The sequence below is a fragment of the Chlorocebus sabaeus genome, chromosome 26, assembly GCF_047675955.1.
Source record: "Chlorocebus sabaeus isolate Y175 chromosome 26, mChlSab1.0.hap1, whole genome shotgun sequence".
In the NCBI taxonomy this organism is placed as follows: domain Eukaryota; kingdom Metazoa; phylum Chordata; class Mammalia; order Primates; family Cercopithecidae; genus Chlorocebus; species Chlorocebus sabaeus.
The window spans coordinates 17687985-17705245 of record NC_132929.1 but is presented as its reverse complement, the minus strand read 5'-3'; the positions used below and the strand labels follow the sequence as shown (position 1 = coordinate 17705245).

Here is a 17261-nt window from a genome sequence, read left to right as displayed (position 1 = left end):
CTCCCAGGACTCACCCGCTCAGGTTTCTCCCGGGACTCGGCTGTGGCCCAGGACATTCCATCTCTGTAGGTCCTGGGCTGGGGCTGCCTCCTGAGCTGACCTGTCTCCCAGCCCCATGCGAGGCACTACAGGTGGTACTGCCAGGGTCAGCTGGATCCCTGAGAACCAGCCTGCTCTGTCACATGGACCCAACACCTCGTGTCTGCCTTTCCCTGAGATGCACATGAGGCCCTCTCCCCTCCCCACCCTCCCCACCCCCTGGCCTGCCACAAGACGCACATCGTCATGTTCACTGAGGGTCGCAGCATGGAGGATGGTTTCTGAACCTGGGGACACATCAAGCCCCATGGTCCTCCTTGCTTCGGAGGTGGCCCAGGAGGCCATGTCTCCAGGGAGAAAGGAGTCCTGGGAGCAGAGAATAGCCCTGAGCAGGTCCTTTCTCCTCTCCCAGAACTTGGCTGCAGCCCATGAGGTCCACAGCTTTGAGCAGGCAGCAGCCGAGCTCCAGGGAAGGATGCAGGAGAAAACGGCCCTGATGAAGGGAGAGGACGGAGGCCACAGCCTGTCATCTGTGCGGACCCTGCAGCAACAGCACAGGCGCCTGGAGGTGAGGCCCACACCCTGCAGCCTGCCTGTCTGTCCCTGCCCCAAGGCGGTGGCTGAGGGGGACCTATCTCAGCCCTCCCCCAAGGTGCTAGGTGAGGGCGCTCCCACCCCAGCCTGCTTCAGCCTCCTCTCCAGAAACCCAGATCCTTCCCTGAGGGGCCCTGGGACTTGGTCCAGGTTATGCAGCAGAGCGGAGGTGGCTCCTCAGAGAGGCCTGGTGCTCCTGAATGGAGAGCACACGTCGGCTCAGTGTGGAGACTGAGGCCTGGTGCTCCTGAATGGAGAGCACGCGTCGGCTCAGTGTGGAGACTGAGGCCTGATCTCATGCTCTGGTTGCAGAGAGAGCTGGCAGCTATGGAGAAGGAGGTGGCACGGGTGCAGACGGAGGCCTGCCGACTGGGCCAGCTACATCCTATGGCTTCAGGGGGCCTGGCCAAGGTGCAGGAGGCCTGGGCCACTCTGCAGGCAAAGGCCCAGGAGCGAGGCCAGTGGCTGGCGCAGGCTGCACAGGGCCATGCCTTCCTCGGGCGCTGCCAGGAACTGCTGTAGGTGTCCTACCTCGGCTGCTGGCTCAGCTCTGCCCTGTGGGGTGGGGGTATCCTGGCTCTTCAGGGAGCTGGACCCTCCCTCCCCTGCCCATGCCCTCCCCCGCTCCCCAGCCAGCCCTGACAACAGCTCCCTTCCCTGCCCTACAGAGCATGGGCACGGGAGAGGCAGGAGCTGGCATCCTCCGAGGAGCTGGCTGAGGACGTGGTGGGGGCTGAGCAGCTCCTTGGGCAGCATGAAGAGCTGGGGCAGGAAATCAGGGAGTGCCGCCTTCAAGCCCAGGACCTGCGGCAGGAAGGACAGCAGCTGGTGGACAACAGCCACTTCATGTCCCCGGAGGTGTGAACACAGATCGTGGACCTGGAGTTGGGCTGGGGATGCAGCCTGATTGCCAAAGGCCTCAGGGCCCCTCACAGGCATGGAAACCAGCAGGCCAGGAAGGCTGGGCGCAGGCAGGGAGAGAGGCTGGGAAGGGGCAGGTGCGGGTCTCACAGCCTTCCCTCTGCACTTCCATTAACACTTGGCTCTCCAGCCCTGCCCTGCCTTGCCCAGGGTGGGAGCCCTACCCAAGCTGTCACCCCTAGCAGCCCCTCCCCGCCAGGTGACAGGGTGTCTGCAGGAGCTGGAAGGGCGGCTGCAGGAGCTGGAGGCGGCCTGGGCCCTGCGCCGGCAACGCTGTGCCGAGAGCTGGGGTCTGCAGAAGCTTCGGCAGAGGCTGGAGCAGGCTGAGGCGTGGCTGGCCTGCCGGGAAGGCCTCCTGCTGAAGCCCGACTATGGGGTGAGTAGGGGTCCTGCCCCTTCGCTCGCTACCAGGCTCCGGGCACCCCCCGAGGGGGTCCTGCCCCTTCGCTGGCTACCAGGCTCCGGGCACCCCCCGAGCTGGGCCTCACCCAAACATGCTTCTCCCCAGCACTCAGTGTCAGACGTGGAGTTGCTGCTACACAGACACCGGGACTTAGAAAAGCTGCTGGCAGCCCAGGAAGAGAAGTTTGCCCAAATGCAGAAGACAGAGGTGAAGAGTGCCTCAGCTGGGGGCTGAGGGCTGTGGGGGAACAGTCCCTCTCAGCCTGCAAGTCAGGGTCTCCAGGGCACTGAGCTCTCACCCTGCCTCACCCACTCCTTTCCCTGGCCAGCTGCAGTGGTGGGAGAGGCACCATGGTGGACTGGGTACGAGCCTCCAGAGCCAAAGCTGAAAGAGCTAGTGAGGGGGAGGCAGGCCCCCTCTGACCGGGAGGGATGGGGGAGGGGAGGTAGACGGGAGCCCGAGGCGTGGCTGGTCTCCCTGACCTGGCTCACCTTGCCCATCTTGCCACACTCCCCAAGATGGAACAGGAGCTCCTGCTGCAGCCACAGGAGCTGAAACCTGGGAGAGCCGGCAAACTGACGTCCTTTCAGTGGAGGCCCTCTGGACACCGGGGGCCAGGAGCGCAGCTGGCTGAGACAAGGGGCCCCCAGGCAGGTGTCCCCATGGGGCTGCAGGCACCCCCAATGCTGGTCTCCCTGGAGTATGCAGTGGGGCTGGGGCTGTGGGGGTGAGGGCCCACACCCTGGAGCCAGTGCTGGGAGCCCTGGGCACAGGAGCTGAAGGTCATTAGGAATAAAGATGGCTCTCTACAGCCATGCTACCCTGAACATGCCTGATCTCATTTGATCTTGGAAGCTAAGCAGGGTCGGGCCTGGTTAGTACTTGGGTGGGAGGAATAAAGAGAGCAGGGGGCAATGGGTGCTTCACCCGCCTTCCTGAGGGTGCTGGTCCTGACATTTCTGGGCCCCATCTTGCATTTTCAGGATTCAAAGGGTGCCCCCACCATGGAGGGGCCTTTGGAGTTCAAGCAGCACCTGCTGCCTGGTGGGAGGCAGGTAAGTGCCAGGAGATTCCTTCTCCAGGCAGCCCCCACTTGCAGTAAAACTTGAGGGGCTGGGAAGAGCCATCTGGGCCCAGCACCCTTGCCCTGTGACCTTGGGCAGATGCCACCCCCCACCATGCTATCCAGGCACTTTTCTCCTTGGGGCCCTTCCCAGCGTCCGCCCCCACCCAGGAGGTGCTGGGATTCCTCCTCCCTGCCTGCTCTTCCCCTTCTGCTTGGTTTCCCCTGTCAGAGCCCCTCTGTGGCTTCCCTTTCCCCATAGGGACTTTGGTCCAATCCACTGCTTTTCCTGGGAGGCTCCACACACACGGCGAGGCACGGGCAGGCCCTAGCTCCAACTTCCCTTCTGCACATGGCTCATGTGGCCTTCCCGCCTCCCCTCCACAGCCCAGCTCAAGCTCCTGGGACAGCTGCCATGGGACCTTGCAGGGCAACTCCCTGAGCCTGTTCCTGGACGAGAGGATGGCAGAGGAGGTACCAGGCAGGGTGGAGGAGATGCAGACATCAGGGTGCTGGGAGACAGGGCAGAGGGGCCCCAGGACGGAGGGACCACACAGGGAAAAGCCGAGATGGCCGCAGTGACCCCTGCCTCTCATCTCTCCTCAGAAAGCAGCTTCCCTGGCCGCCCTCGACCTCACGGGAGCCCGGTGTGAGAGGCTGCGGGGCTGCCACGGCAGGAAACACACATTCTCCTTAAGGTGAGGGGACAGACATGGACTCCAGCGTGGGCCCCAGCAGCTACCTGGCTCAGTGGGGGCTGGAAGCATGGGGGACCCCAAAGGGACAGTGGAGAGTTTGACGTGTCTGTGTGGGTGCCAGGCTGACCAGTGGGGAAGAGATCCTGTTTGCAGCACCGTCCGAAGAGCAGGCTGAGAGCTGGTGGCGAGCCCTGGGCAGCACTGCAGGTGGGCTTCAGGGGAAGGATGCGGGGAGGGCGGCCAACTCCCTGGGCCCTAAGCTTCTGGGCCCCTAGCGTTTTATGCATCCTCAGGTTTCACAGTTAGCATCTCTAACCCCCGAGAGGTAAGTTGGACTTACTTTTTTTTCCTCAAAGAATTTAGGTCCCAGAGAGGTTAAGCAACTTGCCCAACATCACAGCTCATTAGCAGCAGAGATGGAGCCAGTTTTGACCCCCAAGCTGTGTCCTGGTCCTGTTCTGCCCCTTTTAGAGTTGGCCATTCTGAGACTGCCCCAAGCCCTTCCTGCCAAGATCCTCATGGACTGTTCCTCCAGGGGCTTTCCAGGCTCTGTTCTGTCTGACCTGGGGGCTTCTTTAACCGTCTAGTCCTCAGACAACTTTGAATGTCACCACCTTGACAGTAAGCAAGCCAGGTTCTACTTGGAGGAATATATAGACAACCCCTTGGACCACTTTCTTCCATGGTCAGTGTGCTCTGCCAAGGCTCCATGTGGACACAGTATTCAGGGAATGTGTCTGGTTCCCCTGGACTCTCCTCTCAAGAGTCTGTCTTCCCAGAAGCCCAAAGGGATCTTGAGTTGTTTGGCATTCCAGAATTCCCCACCTCCTAAGAAAGGCTCAGCCTTTCTTTTTTTTTTTTTTTTTTTTTTTTGAGACAGAGTCTCGCTGTGTCACCCAGGCTGGAGTGCAGTGGCCAGATCTCAGCTCACTGCAAGCTCCGCCTCCCGGGTTTACGCCATTCTCCGGCCTCAGCCTCCGAGTAGCTGGGACTACAGGTGCCCGCCACCACGCCCGGCTAGTTTTTTGTATTTTTTAGTAGAGACGGGGTTTCACCATGTTAGCCAGGATGGTCTCGATCTCCTGACCTCGTGATCCACCCGCCTCGGCCTCCCAAAGTGCTGGGATTACAGGCTTGAGCCACCACGCCTGGCCGGCTCAGCCTTTCTTAACTCACCTGCGAGGAGTTTTCTAAGAGGCAAGACGCATGGGGGAAAAACCTGCCCACGAGTGCTCAGCCCACCCCACACCCCCACGTGGGAAGGGCCTGGCATGGCCAGGCTGCCCAAGGCTGTGCTGAGCCTCCAGAAGCTGGAGGAAGGAGCAGCCAGACCTGGCACCTGCAGATGGTCTGGGCCGGGCTAACAGTGGTTATTCCCTTGTTCTGCAGCCCAGAGTCTGAGCCCGGAACTCAAAGCCAAACCTGTCAGCTCTCCGAATGAGTGCACGACCAAGGATGCCCGGCCTGGATGTCTACTCAGGTGGGACACACCTGGGCAGGGGGAGCAGGGCGGGGAGCCCTGGGCTTCAGTGGCTGGCAGATGCTGCCCTCTGAAGCCTGAGATTCTGGGCCTCAGACTGACTCTGTTGGGCTGTGGGGAAATACTACCGAACACTCAGCTGCCCCTGCCCACTCTCAGCTGAGAGGAATCCAGGCCACAAGGCCCAGATTTTCACAGACTCAACAGCGCTCCCCTCCCAGGGCTCACTCCATGCTCTCCACAGTGTGGGGGCCCTGTAGACAAAGCTGCCTGGGCTCCCTGTGCCCCTCCTGCTTGGCTGCTTGGAGGAGGGGCAGCCAGGTTTCCCTCTGCCTGGTGCTGAGAGCCTGCCTGGGTTTGTTTCCCGGGGGCCCAGGCCCTCCTCACTTTCCTCCCTCCTCTCTGCTCTCCAAGGCACAGCACGTTGGCAGGACGGCCAGACCCTGCCCCACCCTTGTTCCAACCCGTTCTCTAGCTGGTCCTCCCCTGCCTTCCCCACTCCCCACTCCACGGCAATGGAGAGGGCCAGTATGTCCTGGACTGCAGGCCAGGGAGGAGGAGATGCGAAGGTGGATGTACAGGGCAGGTGGCTCTTACCTGGCTCCTCGGTCCCTCCTTTTAGATCCCAGCATCATTTCGATGCTCAACCCCCTCACCCACATCTCCTTCCCCTCCAAACCAGAGGGCTTCAGGCTCTCCATGGGGGAGGGGACACCTGGGGTTAGGTGAAAATGGAGGAGGCATTGGAGACAGGCACATCCTCCGTGCATGGGCCCCATGCCAGGATGAGCCTAGACATGCACACGCATATACAGCTGTGTGCCTGGAGGGCTCATACCACAAGGGGTGGCAGCCACGGCTGTGGTCTCCAGTGTAACCATCTGCTCCCAGTCCTGCAGGGCCCAATATATGATTTAGATGATGTGTTGCTGATGAGACAGGCCTTGTCCTGGACACAGTGGCTCCTGAGGCTACCAGGACAGTCATTTCTTCTGCTGTCTCTAGCCCAGGGCTGGGGTGGCTAGGCCAGCTGACAGACATAGAGTTGGGTTATGAGAGTCGAGGCAATTCCCACCCCTTACCCACAGCTGCTGCAGTGCCTGTCAGCTCTGGAATCCACTCCCATGCTTACTCTAGGAGGCTGGCTGGTCCAGGGGAGGGCAGTGCGCCAGTGTTTGGAGAAGATTCTGGGGTGGCCATACCCTACTAAATTCACTCCATCTGTTTTCCCAACAGGTCTGATCCCTGAGGTGAACCCCAGGGCAACACCAAACTTCAGGGCCACAAGTGAGGACGCGTCTAGGGGACCAGAATGAGACCCAGCTACAGGCAAAAGGGCTCTTTCCCGTGGCTGCTTCAACACAGTTCCCCAGGCCCAGCTTCTGGCATAGACAGTTCCTTGTTATAAGATGGCTCCCACCATGTGGCAGGAAACAGCCATTGCCTGGCCTCCCCCTGCACTCCTGTCTGGGTGAAGAGGAGACGTGTTCCAGCAGAGCAGGTGGGCAAGGCCAAGGCTACCCCAGGCCCACGTGGCCGCCTCCTTGCTTGGAAGGGGTGACTGAGCACAGGTGGATGTGGACGTGTGCAGAGAATCTACTCTTCAGAGGAAGCCTACGCCGACGAGCGAGCTCTGTACCAGCCCTTGCCACGTACAACCAAAAGCCTAGAATGACATGGCCCTTCTCCGCAGTAATAACAGCTGGTCTCAGATAGCGCCTCACACGTGTATGAGTCTGTAATATATCGAGTGTTCCAGCTCACCTTGTACAACTACTCAAGGTAGCGCGGAAGGGAAAACAGACACAGGCCATGGGGTTTTGGGTGATACACAAATGGGCTCGGCCTCCTTACCCCCCTGCAACCTGCTGAGGCCCCAGGGAGCTCCCAGCCCTCAGCATGGACCCTGGGACAGGGTCACCTGAGCCCCAGAGGCTCTGAAGCACTGGGTGGTAACAGTTCCCACCTGCAACTCAGCAGCCAGGGAATGAATGAGAGTCGGGGTGGCAGGGCCAGGCAGGGGCCCCGGCCATCACTGGGGCCTGCGCTGCCGCCTCCGCTGCACTGCCTGGCGCAGGGCCTCCAGCAGCTGCTCCCGGTTGTTGCAGACATTGTAATGTGTCAGGCGCAGCAGCTTGTCCACATCCTCCTGGCTGTAGGTCACCTTCGTGTAGTGGTAGGGAGAGTCCACTGAAGACAGGTTCACCTCCCCAGCCGCCACCGCCTCAGGTGTCCGCCGGACCCCTGTGGAGAGAGTGGAGCCTGGCATAGGGGAACACGTGGGGAAGGTGGGTTTGGAGACACACAGGGGACAGAGGAAGTGTGGGGGACTAGGGCAGCAGGAGGGGGAGGTGAACAGCGGCTCACCAGGGGCCGAGTACTCCCGGAAGGAGTCGTTGACAAGAGGGAAGTGCAGCACCGCAGGGGCTCCGGGGCAGGTGGGGTCGGAGAAGGTGTGACACTCCCGAGGCTGGAGCTGCTCTTCCGGGCTGGGCGAGATGGGCGGGAACGGGATCCCCTGCTCCTGGCAGAACCGGCCCAGGAGCTGCAGCTGCTGCAGGGCAGGCAGAAAGGGCTTCAGAGGGACAGGGCCCCTGGTGGCCTCAACACTGGGGCTGACAATGTGAGCTGCACCAAGATTCATGGACCTGGGGCTCAAATGCCAAGTCAGGGTCTCCAGTGGGGCCTATGAAGCCAGCCTTTGGGGAAAAAACGCCACACCTGACAGGCCTTGGTGGCAGCTCCTCTGGGGCTAGACGGAGCTGGGCTGCTCCCAGCACTCCAGTTCTGACACTGGGAAGCAGAGCAGACTCGGCAGGTGGGCCCGGAGGCCCAGGACCACACCTCGCAGGTCAGTAAGGGGACCCAGATACAAGATAAAACCTCGCCAGCTTCCCAACTTCCGGAAGAGAATGAGCTCCTCTAGTGGCAAAGTAACAGATTCCAGTGTCCCAGTCACATGCAGTCACTGTCACAGCTCCTAAAGGAAGCTGGACCAGACACTGGACTCCAAAGCCCCTCTCTTCAGGGGGCAGGGGCCACCCACCACCTCCCATGCCTGCCCACCCTCCCCAACCTGGAAGGCTCCGTGGAGGTTGTAGTCCAATGACAGGATGAGGTCCACGTCCCGAGTGGGCTGCAGGAGGGGCAGGCAGCTGGTGTTGATGAGGTAGCCAACATCCAGCAGGCACAGGTGCGGCTCTGAGGGTGTCAGCTGGTTGGGGAGCCCATCCAGAGTGGTGGCTGGAAGGTTGGGGAGAGCAGCAGTTGTCACGGATACCAAGCGCACCAGATTCCTGCTGGAAGGAGAGACCCTGGCCTCTGGCCCCTGCTCTCCTGCTGAACTAACACCCCCGCAGCCCTGCAGGTAGGCCCTGGGTCCCCAAGACAAGGAGAAAAAGACCCCTGCTCCAAGCAGTCCAGGGAATCGAGCTCAAAGCAGGAGAACGAGAGTGGACCGGGAGGGGTGTCTGGAGCTGGGGACTCAAGGCTCAGGTGGCCACAGGAGGTCTGTTGAGAGAAGCAGGTACCTTTCCAGGTGGAGAAGTGAGGATGCTGAAAGTAGTCTTTGTGGAAATGGAGGCCACGCAGGAAATTATGTGTGGCCTGGGCCAGTGGGCGCCGTGTCAGAAGATCGGTGAAAAACTCAGCTATCCTGCTGGCTGTTGAGGGTGGTTCTTCTATCTTCAGAAGGGGGACCTGCTCCTTGTCTACACAGGCAAGGTGGGGGTGTGGGGGGAGAATGGGGACTCCTGCATCTTTATCCCCACTTTGGTGGTGACCCTGGAGGGGGAAGAGGTGGGACCCCCCCACCCTCTGGTACAGCCCCAGCTGGCTGCCTCTTGGCACCCTTACGAAGGGGCTGGAGCACCTACCCAGGCTGGCCTGGTTCCTGACCCAGTGGTCCCAGAACTGGCTGGGCTCTGAGGCCCAGTATAAGCTGTCCTGGAGGTTGGCTGCATACAGGTTGCTCCAGATACCTGAAAGAGCGGCCGTGAGGGAAGAGGGCCCCCGACTCCTGTCCCAACCCTACCCTTCCCCATGGCCAGTCCTGACCCAGGAAGCTCTTCTGACCATGGGCCACCCTCTCTCTCAGGGCCCATTCTCCCTGCTCGGCCCAGCTTCCCCAGCCTGCCCAGTGCCCCTCACCTTCTAAGAAGCAGATGCGGGACTCAGGGAGCCTCTTCGTCAGCTGCCCCATGAAGAACTCAGAGCCAAAGAGCTCAGAGGGGATGAAGGCCCCATACTTGGGGAAGCCGACCTCGTAGGGAGAGAACTCGCACCACTCTGTGAGGAGACCACCCCTCAGCCTCATGGTGCAGAGCCCTGAGGCACCCGCACCCCCACCCAGGGCATTGCTTTAGGACAGCCTTGTGGCCTGGGCTTTGTGCATGGGACCTAAGGCCCCTGCCTCCTTCTCAAAGGCCCAAAGGACCCTGGTAGGGTGTCAGTCTCCAGAAAGCACAGGACCTGGCCCAGGAGAGGTGGGTGTGACATCTGCCATCTGCACACAGGCCCTGTCTCCCCTTACTCCACCAACCTCGAGGGCACAGGTCTCATCTCAGCTCTAGGGCCACTCACCCCCAAATTCAAAAGTGGACAGGCTCTGCCCCTTGGTGTTGAGGGCACAGTAGATGGGCAGAGGGTTCTGGCCATGACTCAGGGCCTCCCGCTGATCTGAGAGCTTGTGGTCATGGGGCTGGGGAAAGATGAGTGGAACCTGAACCCACAGCTGCCTGGGTGCCCAGGTCCTTTCCCACCCTGCCGTCCAGCCCCCTGCCCCAGCTCCAGCCCTGGCTCTGCCCCCGGCTGCAGCCCCGCACCTCGTCATGCAGCAGCGCCTCGTTGATGAGGGCCCACAGGCTGGTGAAGCAGCTTGGGTAGCCCAGGCGGGCACGCTCGGCCAGCTCCTGCCGGTACCGCTGCAGCTGGCTGGGGGCCAGCACACCGAGCTTGCTCTTGGTCACCTGGGTCTTTAGCAACTCAGTGGGCCCTGCCAGGTCCTTCTGAGACCACTCTGGGTCCTCATAGAGGTTGGCCAAGGCCCTGGGAAAAGCCAAAGCCAGAGGGCTGTCACCGAAAGACCCCATCTAGACCTCACGTGCCCCGGGTTTTCTAGGACAACAGCCTGGCAGGGACCTCCCCAGGGTCTCCTGGAGCACATTTCTCCCTGGCACGTTCATTCTCCCAGCCCTTCTAGTTTGCTCAGAGGCCTAGAAGAACCCTGGCACCAGCACCCCCTGCCCCACAGGGTCCAGCATCAGCCTGTCCCCAGCTCACCAGGTGGAGCCCGAGGCCCCGGTAATGTAGGAGACGCAATCCAAGAGGCCCAGCTCCTTCAGGCCAGCCAGCTGCCCGTACAGGGAAGTCATTGCCCGGATCCCACCACCAGTGGCCATAATAGCTACCACTGGGATCTGGAAAAGAAGACAGCCAGGCCTGCAGAGGCCCTAGGGATGGGGAAGGCCAAGCTACAAGAGGGGAAGAGGAGGTAGCAGCTCAAGTGGCCGCCCAGCCCACAGCTAAGGCCTGATCACAGGTCTTGGGACCAGTTCTGAGTCAGCCCTGGGGGCCAGAAACAGCCTTAGTGAGCACCCAGCTCCTCCAGTCCTAAGGGCTCCAGGAAAAAATGGCCCAAGCAAGTTCTGAGCCTCATCTCCTCGCCCTCAGTCCCCAAGTCTGATGCTCATTTTCTGGAAGACCCAGGGCCCAAACTTAAAATTTTCCCAAATTGCCATCACTCCCCCAGGAGATGGCCCAGGCTAATATGAACCTCCTGAGGCATCCCAGGACCAACAGGCCTCATGCCAGCTATCTGTCTCACTCCTCAGACAGGCTAGGCTGAGAATCAGGAAACAGAGTAGGAAAGCCAGCCCCACGAGGCAGCTCCCGTGTGGGCTCCAGGCACCTCAAGCAACACTGCCTGTGCCAAGTCCCTGCTAATGCCAGGCGAGAGGAAGCAGGGTGGGGACAGGAGGCTGCGAACTCTGGTCTAGATCAGGGACAAGCAGCTCCAGTGTTCAGCACTGAACAAGCAGGCCCGGGGACACCCCATCCAGCCCAGCCCCCAAACCTCGTCCTCCTGCAGGTCTCTGTCCAGCTGCAGGGCCTGCCGCAAGGCTGCGGACACCACCTGCTTCCTCCTGCTCAGGAAGGCCTGTTCCTCTGCACAGGGCCTGAAGCCCAGTCGCACGGCCAGCTCCCTCGGTCTGGCAGGGGAGGGAAGAAACCATGAGACAGCTCTCAGCCCTCCTCAGAGAATCGAAAGCTGGGTCTGCCTCACCTGCACTGCCCACTGCCCTCCCTCCTCTCCCCAACCCTCACTGCCACTCCTGTGTCATGAGACTGAAGTTTGACACCTAGGGAGGGTGTGTCCATGTGGACATGCTTGGGAATGCAGCAAAGCAGACTGGCGGGATACAGAATTCCGTGGCCATAAGAGGCTGCTTGGGGTCCTGGGTGCAGATAGGCCCCCAAGAAGGACCTACACCATGGATCCCCCACCCAAGTCTCGTGCTCTGTCCCTCACCCATGGAGTTCAAAAATGACTACAAAGAGGGTGGATGCCGGGTGTAGTGGCTCACGCCTGTACTCCCAGCACTTTGGGAGGCTGAGGCAGGCATATAACTTGAGGCCAGGAGTTCAAGACCAGCCTGGCCAACATGGGGAAACCCTGTCTCCACTAAAAATATAAAAATTAACCAGGTGTGGTGGTGGGCACCTGTAATCCCAGCTACTCGGGAGGCTGAGGCAGGAGAATCGCTTGAACCCTAGAGGCGGAGGTTGCAGTGAGCCAATATCACGCCATTGCACTTCAGCCTGGGCAACAGAGAGACGCTATCTCAAAAAAAAAAAAAAAAAAAAAAAAAAAAAAAAAAGGCCGGGGGAGGGACAGAAAAGGGCCAATGATTCTGTTTCCGAGAGGTGAGAAGCCACTCTCCCAAGGCAGTGGGCGACAACTCTATGAAGATCATTTAAGATCCGGCCATAACAGCTTCCACCCAAAAGGGCGCAATTTCTCCTCTTCTCTCCCTTGGTTTTCCTGCCCTCTCTGCGCCCCAAACCATGTTACCATTTTCTATCCTCACCTCCCTGCGTTTTCCAGCCAAACATTTATCAAGTGCTCCCCAGGTGCCTGGCACTGGGCTGGCCACTCACTCATCCCTCCGACCATAGGTGCTAAGGCTCCTCCCAGTACTTCGTGCCCCCTGCTGAGCGCCAGCCTGAGCCCCTTCAGAGAGCATGAGGATGAGGGGTGGCTGTTTCTCCCCCTCACTCCTCCAGGCCTGCTCCAGCCCTGCGCCCCGGTTACTTTTCCAGGGCCTTTCCCAGTCTCCAGCCAGGCCTCTCACCCTGCTGCTTTTTTCAGCTCCACTCTCATCAGAGGGTCCTGAAAACCATGAAGGCCCCAGTCACAAAGGTCGGCCACCTCCACCCAGCTCTGCTCCTCTTACCCTGACCCCAGGCGTACCACCCCCACACTGTCTCCACAGGGGCCAGGCCTGAAGCAGGGATGCTCAGAGGATACTCCCCAAAGAGCCTGGCCCCCGGCACCTGCTCAAGGTGTGGCCCACGGAGAGAAGCGGGAAGCAGGCCTGTCCCTCTGTGGCCTGGGGCCCAGCCCAGTCCAGGCACCTTGCTTCCTCCCCTGGGAGGCCAGTACCTGGGACGTGGGGAAGACAAGCCTCACCACTTGGTCAGAGGGCAGGGCACTCAGTGGCACCTTTAGTTGCTCCTTGGGGGTATCCTGCAGGGGACAAAAGACGGAGACCTAAGAATCTTTACGCTTCCGCTCCTCGCACAGATCTCACCAAACTCCCACCGGCAGCCACAGAGGTATGGGAGGGATGGGCAGGGGAGGCCAGCATGGGCCCACACATGCTGCCAGCGTGCCCACACTGCCAGGTGGGGCAGAGGTCAGGCTGGGAGGAGGTGCTGAGCCAGGGTACTGGGAGGAGGTGTGGAGGGAGGGAGGAAGTTCTGGGGGCCCCACCTCCAGGGAGCGAGGCACACTACCTGCAGGTGAATACTCAGCTCCTGCTCCCAGCAGGCTGGGCAGTGGAAGCGGAAGGTGCCAGCGCCCACAGGGGCCTCCTGCGGACCCTCACAGGACCCAGGAACCACAAGCTGAACTCTGCACTCTGAGGCTGGAAACAGGAGCCAGAGCAGAGAGGTTGAGGGCGGTATCTCTGCCCACAGAACCCATCTTGCTGGGAGGCCTGGAGGACACCTCCCTCTCCCCGCTGAAATAGTCTGGTCAGGCCGGGGGTACGAGATGGAGCCCCCACCACAGTCCCCCTGAGAAGGCCTAAGGGGAAAGCTCAGGCCCCAGGGAGCCCCACAGAGAATTGTCCAATGCTTAAAGAGGGAAGACAGGCTGAGAGCCGGGGGCTGTCCCAGTGAGTTGGGGACTCACGCTTCTGGTCTCCTGTCTCCTCCAGTTGAACGTGCAAGCAGGAGAGCTCCCGGGCCTGAGTCATGAAGAGAGCCCCTCAGACACTAACCCCACCCCCATTCAGGGACCCCACCCTCCCATGGCACCCTGGCTCCTGCTGGTCTGCACTTCATTACCTGGACCCTTGAGATTGTATTCCCTTAACAAACTGAAATCCCAGGGGCCCCAGACAGAGGCAGCGGTGGGCCTGTGCCTCAAGCTGCTGGCACGAGGGAGTCCCAGAGCACTGGTCACACTCACCACCAGAACGCCATTGCTGACGAGCTGTTCGCCACGGTCAGCCCTGGAAAGAGATCCCAAAGCCCCCTTAGTAGGAGTCCAAGTTCTCACCCCACAGAAAACCTGGGCATCCCCCAGGCACTAGTGCTGTCCTTCCCACGAGGCACTCCCACCCAAACGGCCCCAGGCCCCTGACTCACAGACTCTGCAGGCGAAATTCAACTTCCAGGCACCCCTCCCCCTGGGAAGAGAGCCAGAAGCGCGTTAGAAAGGGTCAGGAGCGCGCATGTGTCAGTGAGTATGAGACATGCGTGTGTGTGCATGTGCGTGTGGAATTTCAACCCGGACACCAGCTGGGGCTGCCGTGGAAACACCGCCTTGCCTGAGGGTTCAGTGAGAAGCTCTCGTGCCGGAACTCCCCAGCCCGCAGAGTCCCCGCATCAAACAGCACTGACAACACAGGGTCATCTCCGGTCACCAGGTCCTGGTCAAAGACTTTCAGTTCCACGACATTCTGGAGGGGAAGAGTGACAGGGCTGCAGGAGGGAGGGGACGGGAAGGTGAGCAGGGCAGCGGCAGCGGCTGGTGGGGATGTGGGTAGAGCTAGCGCTGATGCCTGGCCCACCTTGAGCTGCCTGTGGATCCTAAAGTGAAAGCTCTGGTTCCAGACAGGGCTACTGCTGTTCTTGACTGTGCGTGTCTGCAGCCTGTGGCTGCAGGCTGTGGGCAGCCAGAGAGTCACGTAGCAGTCAGAGGGGGTCACTGTGGGAAGGAACAAGTGCCCAGCGGTGGCCAAAAGCCCTTCCCAGCCACCCAGACCCACTTCCTTCCATCACCTGGAGCCCCATGTGGGGTAAGACTAAGGGGAGGGGAAGTGGGGGACAGAGGCAGAGCCCCAGCTGCCACCTTCCATTCAGAAGCTCCTCTCAGCCCCCTCCTCTAGGCCCTGCCCACCAGCCCACCCGCCTCCACCAAATCCAGCCACAGCACCCTCCTCCTCAGCACCCTCCTCCTCCCTCAGCCCAGCAGAGGCGCCAGGGCAGTGCGCACTCACCTAGGTCCTTAGAGGGCAGGCGATGGGCCTTCAGGATACGAACTGTAAGCAGGCAGGTCCTGGACACCTCTGCCTGCAGAGGCGGGAGAGGGGAGACCTGCTACAGGCTGATGAAGCCAAGGGTGACAGGGGCCGCAAAGGAGGCTGGAGCAGTGCCTTAAGGCTTAATCCTGAACCCCAGGCCTGTCCTCCATCCCATCAGAATCCTGAATCAACAAGAGGAGACATGATATCTCCATCATGATGCCTGCCAGCACTCACACAATGCTCTGCGCCGGCTCTGGGCCAAGGGCTTTGCATACATTAACTCATTTATTGCACAACCACCGTATGCGCAGATACTATTTATGACGACCCACTCCACGAGGAAACTGAGGCACAGAGAAGCAGTCATTTGCCTGAGGTCCAGAATTGGGACTAGAGCCCGGGCAGGCTGGCTCCAGATTTATGCCTCACACGGACCTGCTTCCACCTCCTTGGGGTAGTATCCTTTAGGCTCTCCACCCTACATCCCCAGCCCACACCCCAGCTAAGCAGCTTTCAGGCTGGTCTTGGGTGGCAGGGGACATAAGCTATTGAGGGAGGGGAAGTGGCAAGTCAGGGCCTTGGGCCCCGGCTGAGCTGCTCCTGCACCCTCCCTCTACCCCTGGTCAGAAGTGCATCCTAAAAATGGGCTCTCTCCTGGGCAGGGGAGGTGGCTCCTAGCTCAGACCCCTCACATGCTGTCACGTCTGCCAGGTCAGGCTGAAGATGGTCCCCCAGTAGCTCCCTCCAAACCCATCCCCCGGTTCCGGGAATGCAGCCTGGCAGGCGCACCGGGACCAGGGAAGCCAGTGCCAACTGCTTCCTTTCGGCCTTCTGCCTGCCTCCACAAGGGCCCTAACAGGTCAAGTCCAGGGAGCAACCAGGTCCAGGGCAGTGCTGGAGAGCCTCATCCACCAGGGTCAGCTCAGGGCCCCCACACTCCAGGTAACTGAGTCAGAGGAGCAGAGCAGCCACTTCCTTCCAGGGCCTCAGGATGGCAGCTGGGAGCCTGTGAGTCTCCAGGGCCCATATCCATGGTGCCAGGGAGCTGTGCCAGGAGCCCGTTCCCAGGGCAGAAAAAACTCAGGCTGGATCCCTCATCCCCAGGCCTCCTTCTCCCCTGGCTTCTGCCCACTGCCCTGGTCTTGTGGTCAATAAACTTCCCTCCCTACACCTGGAGACCACAGCTCCCATAAGAAACATACTAACCAGGCCCCAGGTAGAGAGCAGGGGTCAGAGTGGGGACCCAGTACCCTGCCAGGCCTTACCAGAGCCATGAGACCCAGTCCTTAGGAGCAGGAATGATGAAGCAGTGGCCACAGGATCAAGGACTGTGGGCTTTCTAACCCAGAGCCAGGGATGTAATGTCCCAGTTGGTCCCAAGTCCCTCCCACCTGCTGCCTCTGCTCCACCTAAGCTCCACACCCACTCCTGGACCAGCCACCTGTCCAGGAAATGAGGCACCCTAAGCCTATACTAGCACTCCTGACACCTCTGTGGCACTGGCCAGCATTACCACCCGGGCCTGCCCCGCCCAGCCCTGAACTCCCAGCTCTGCAATCCCAGTCCGGAGAGCCTGCTGCCAGGGGCTGAGCAGAAGGAAAGCAGGGGTGAGTCCCAGAACAGCAGCCAAGGGAACAGTGGAGTGCCCCGTCACAGGCCTTTCGCAACTCTGGCACCTGTTGGACAGGAATGCCCAGTCTTGACTGCAGGGCTCCATCAATCGGAGATGAGCACCCGGGCCCCCTCACAACAGGCAGGGGAGTGGCTGTCACATAAAACAGCCCTTCAAAGCCAGGTGCTGAGTGGCCAGGGATGAGGCCTGTGGGCTGGCACTCAGGGGCAGGGGGTTCTTCTGTCTCCAAGGCATGGTTTGTAGGGGGGTCAGAGAGTAGAGACCAACTCGTTCCTCAGAGGGACAGCCCCAGAACAGGCAGGGGCTTCTGTCCCTTCCTGTCTGTGCCTATTATGGGAAAAACAGGGGTTATCCCCAGGGCACCAGGTCCCACCTGCTGCCCCTGAACTGGGGGAGGACAATAACCATAGCAAAGCTAGGAATAGCTCTCAAGGTCCTGGGCCGAAGAGGTCTAGGCGAGAGTTCCAAGACTGAGGTCTGCTTGCTTGTCCCAGGGAGGGGCTGCGGTGGCTCTCATGGACAGCGGAACTTGGGCAGCTGACGGCTCTGTGGGCCCAGGCTGGGATCCAGCCCTCACCCCCCAGTGAAGGTCACCCTGAAGTTTTTACCCGAACCTTCAGGCCCTCCTTAGAGCACAGAAGGCAACTTCAAGAGGGAGGATCAGAACATACGACT

General features: G+C 60.6%; 2 protein-coding genes across 2 annotated transcripts in view; one reads left to right on the top strand and one right to left on the bottom strand.

Annotated features, from left to right (window-relative positions):
- SPTBN5 (spectrin beta, non-erythrocytic 5) overlaps window positions 1-6821 on the top strand; it is a 46888-nt gene extending 40067 nt beyond the window's left edge. Inside the window, exons 56-67 of the mRNA XM_038009863.2 lie at window positions 452-607; window positions 946-1151; window positions 1302-1491; window positions 1754-1930; window positions 2063-2164; window positions 2476-2607; window positions 2941-3012; window positions 3408-3494; window positions 3627-3718; window positions 3840-3925; window positions 5108-5198; window positions 6435-6821. Of these exons, the coding sequence (XP_037865791.2) occupies window positions 452-607; window positions 946-1151; window positions 1302-1491; window positions 1754-1930; window positions 2063-2164; window positions 2476-2607; window positions 2941-3012; window positions 3408-3494; window positions 3627-3718; window positions 3840-3925; window positions 5108-5198; window positions 6435-6447 (1404 nt within the window). The 3' untranslated portion in view covers window positions 6448-6821. The remainder of the gene's footprint in view (window positions 1-451; window positions 608-945; window positions 1152-1301; window positions 1492-1753; window positions 1931-2062; window positions 2165-2475; window positions 2608-2940; window positions 3013-3407; window positions 3495-3626; window positions 3719-3839; window positions 3926-5107; window positions 5199-6434) is intronic.
- A 90-nt stretch (window positions 6822-6911) lies between these two features.
- PLA2G4B (phospholipase A2 group IVB) lies at window positions 6912-16670 on the bottom strand. Its single transcript, XM_073011959.1, has 20 exons — window positions 16467-16670; window positions 14927-15023; window positions 14498-14634; window positions 14255-14386; window positions 14073-14113; window positions 13894-13936; window positions 13615-13669; window positions 13215-13345; window positions 12862-12945; window positions 11920-12017; window positions 11272-11407; window positions 10479-10615; window positions 10022-10244; window positions 9780-9897; window positions 9348-9485; window positions 9074-9178; window positions 8729-8908; window positions 8275-8441; window positions 7566-7752; window positions 6912-7442 (listed from the first exon to the last, which is right to left on the bottom strand). Exons 1-20 carry the CDS (start codon window positions 16668-16670, stop codon window positions 7231-7233), a joined length of 2625 nt encoding a protein of 874 aa, XP_072868060.1. The 3' UTR covers window positions 6912-7230.
- Between the last annotated feature and the right edge of the window lie 591 nt (window positions 16671-17261).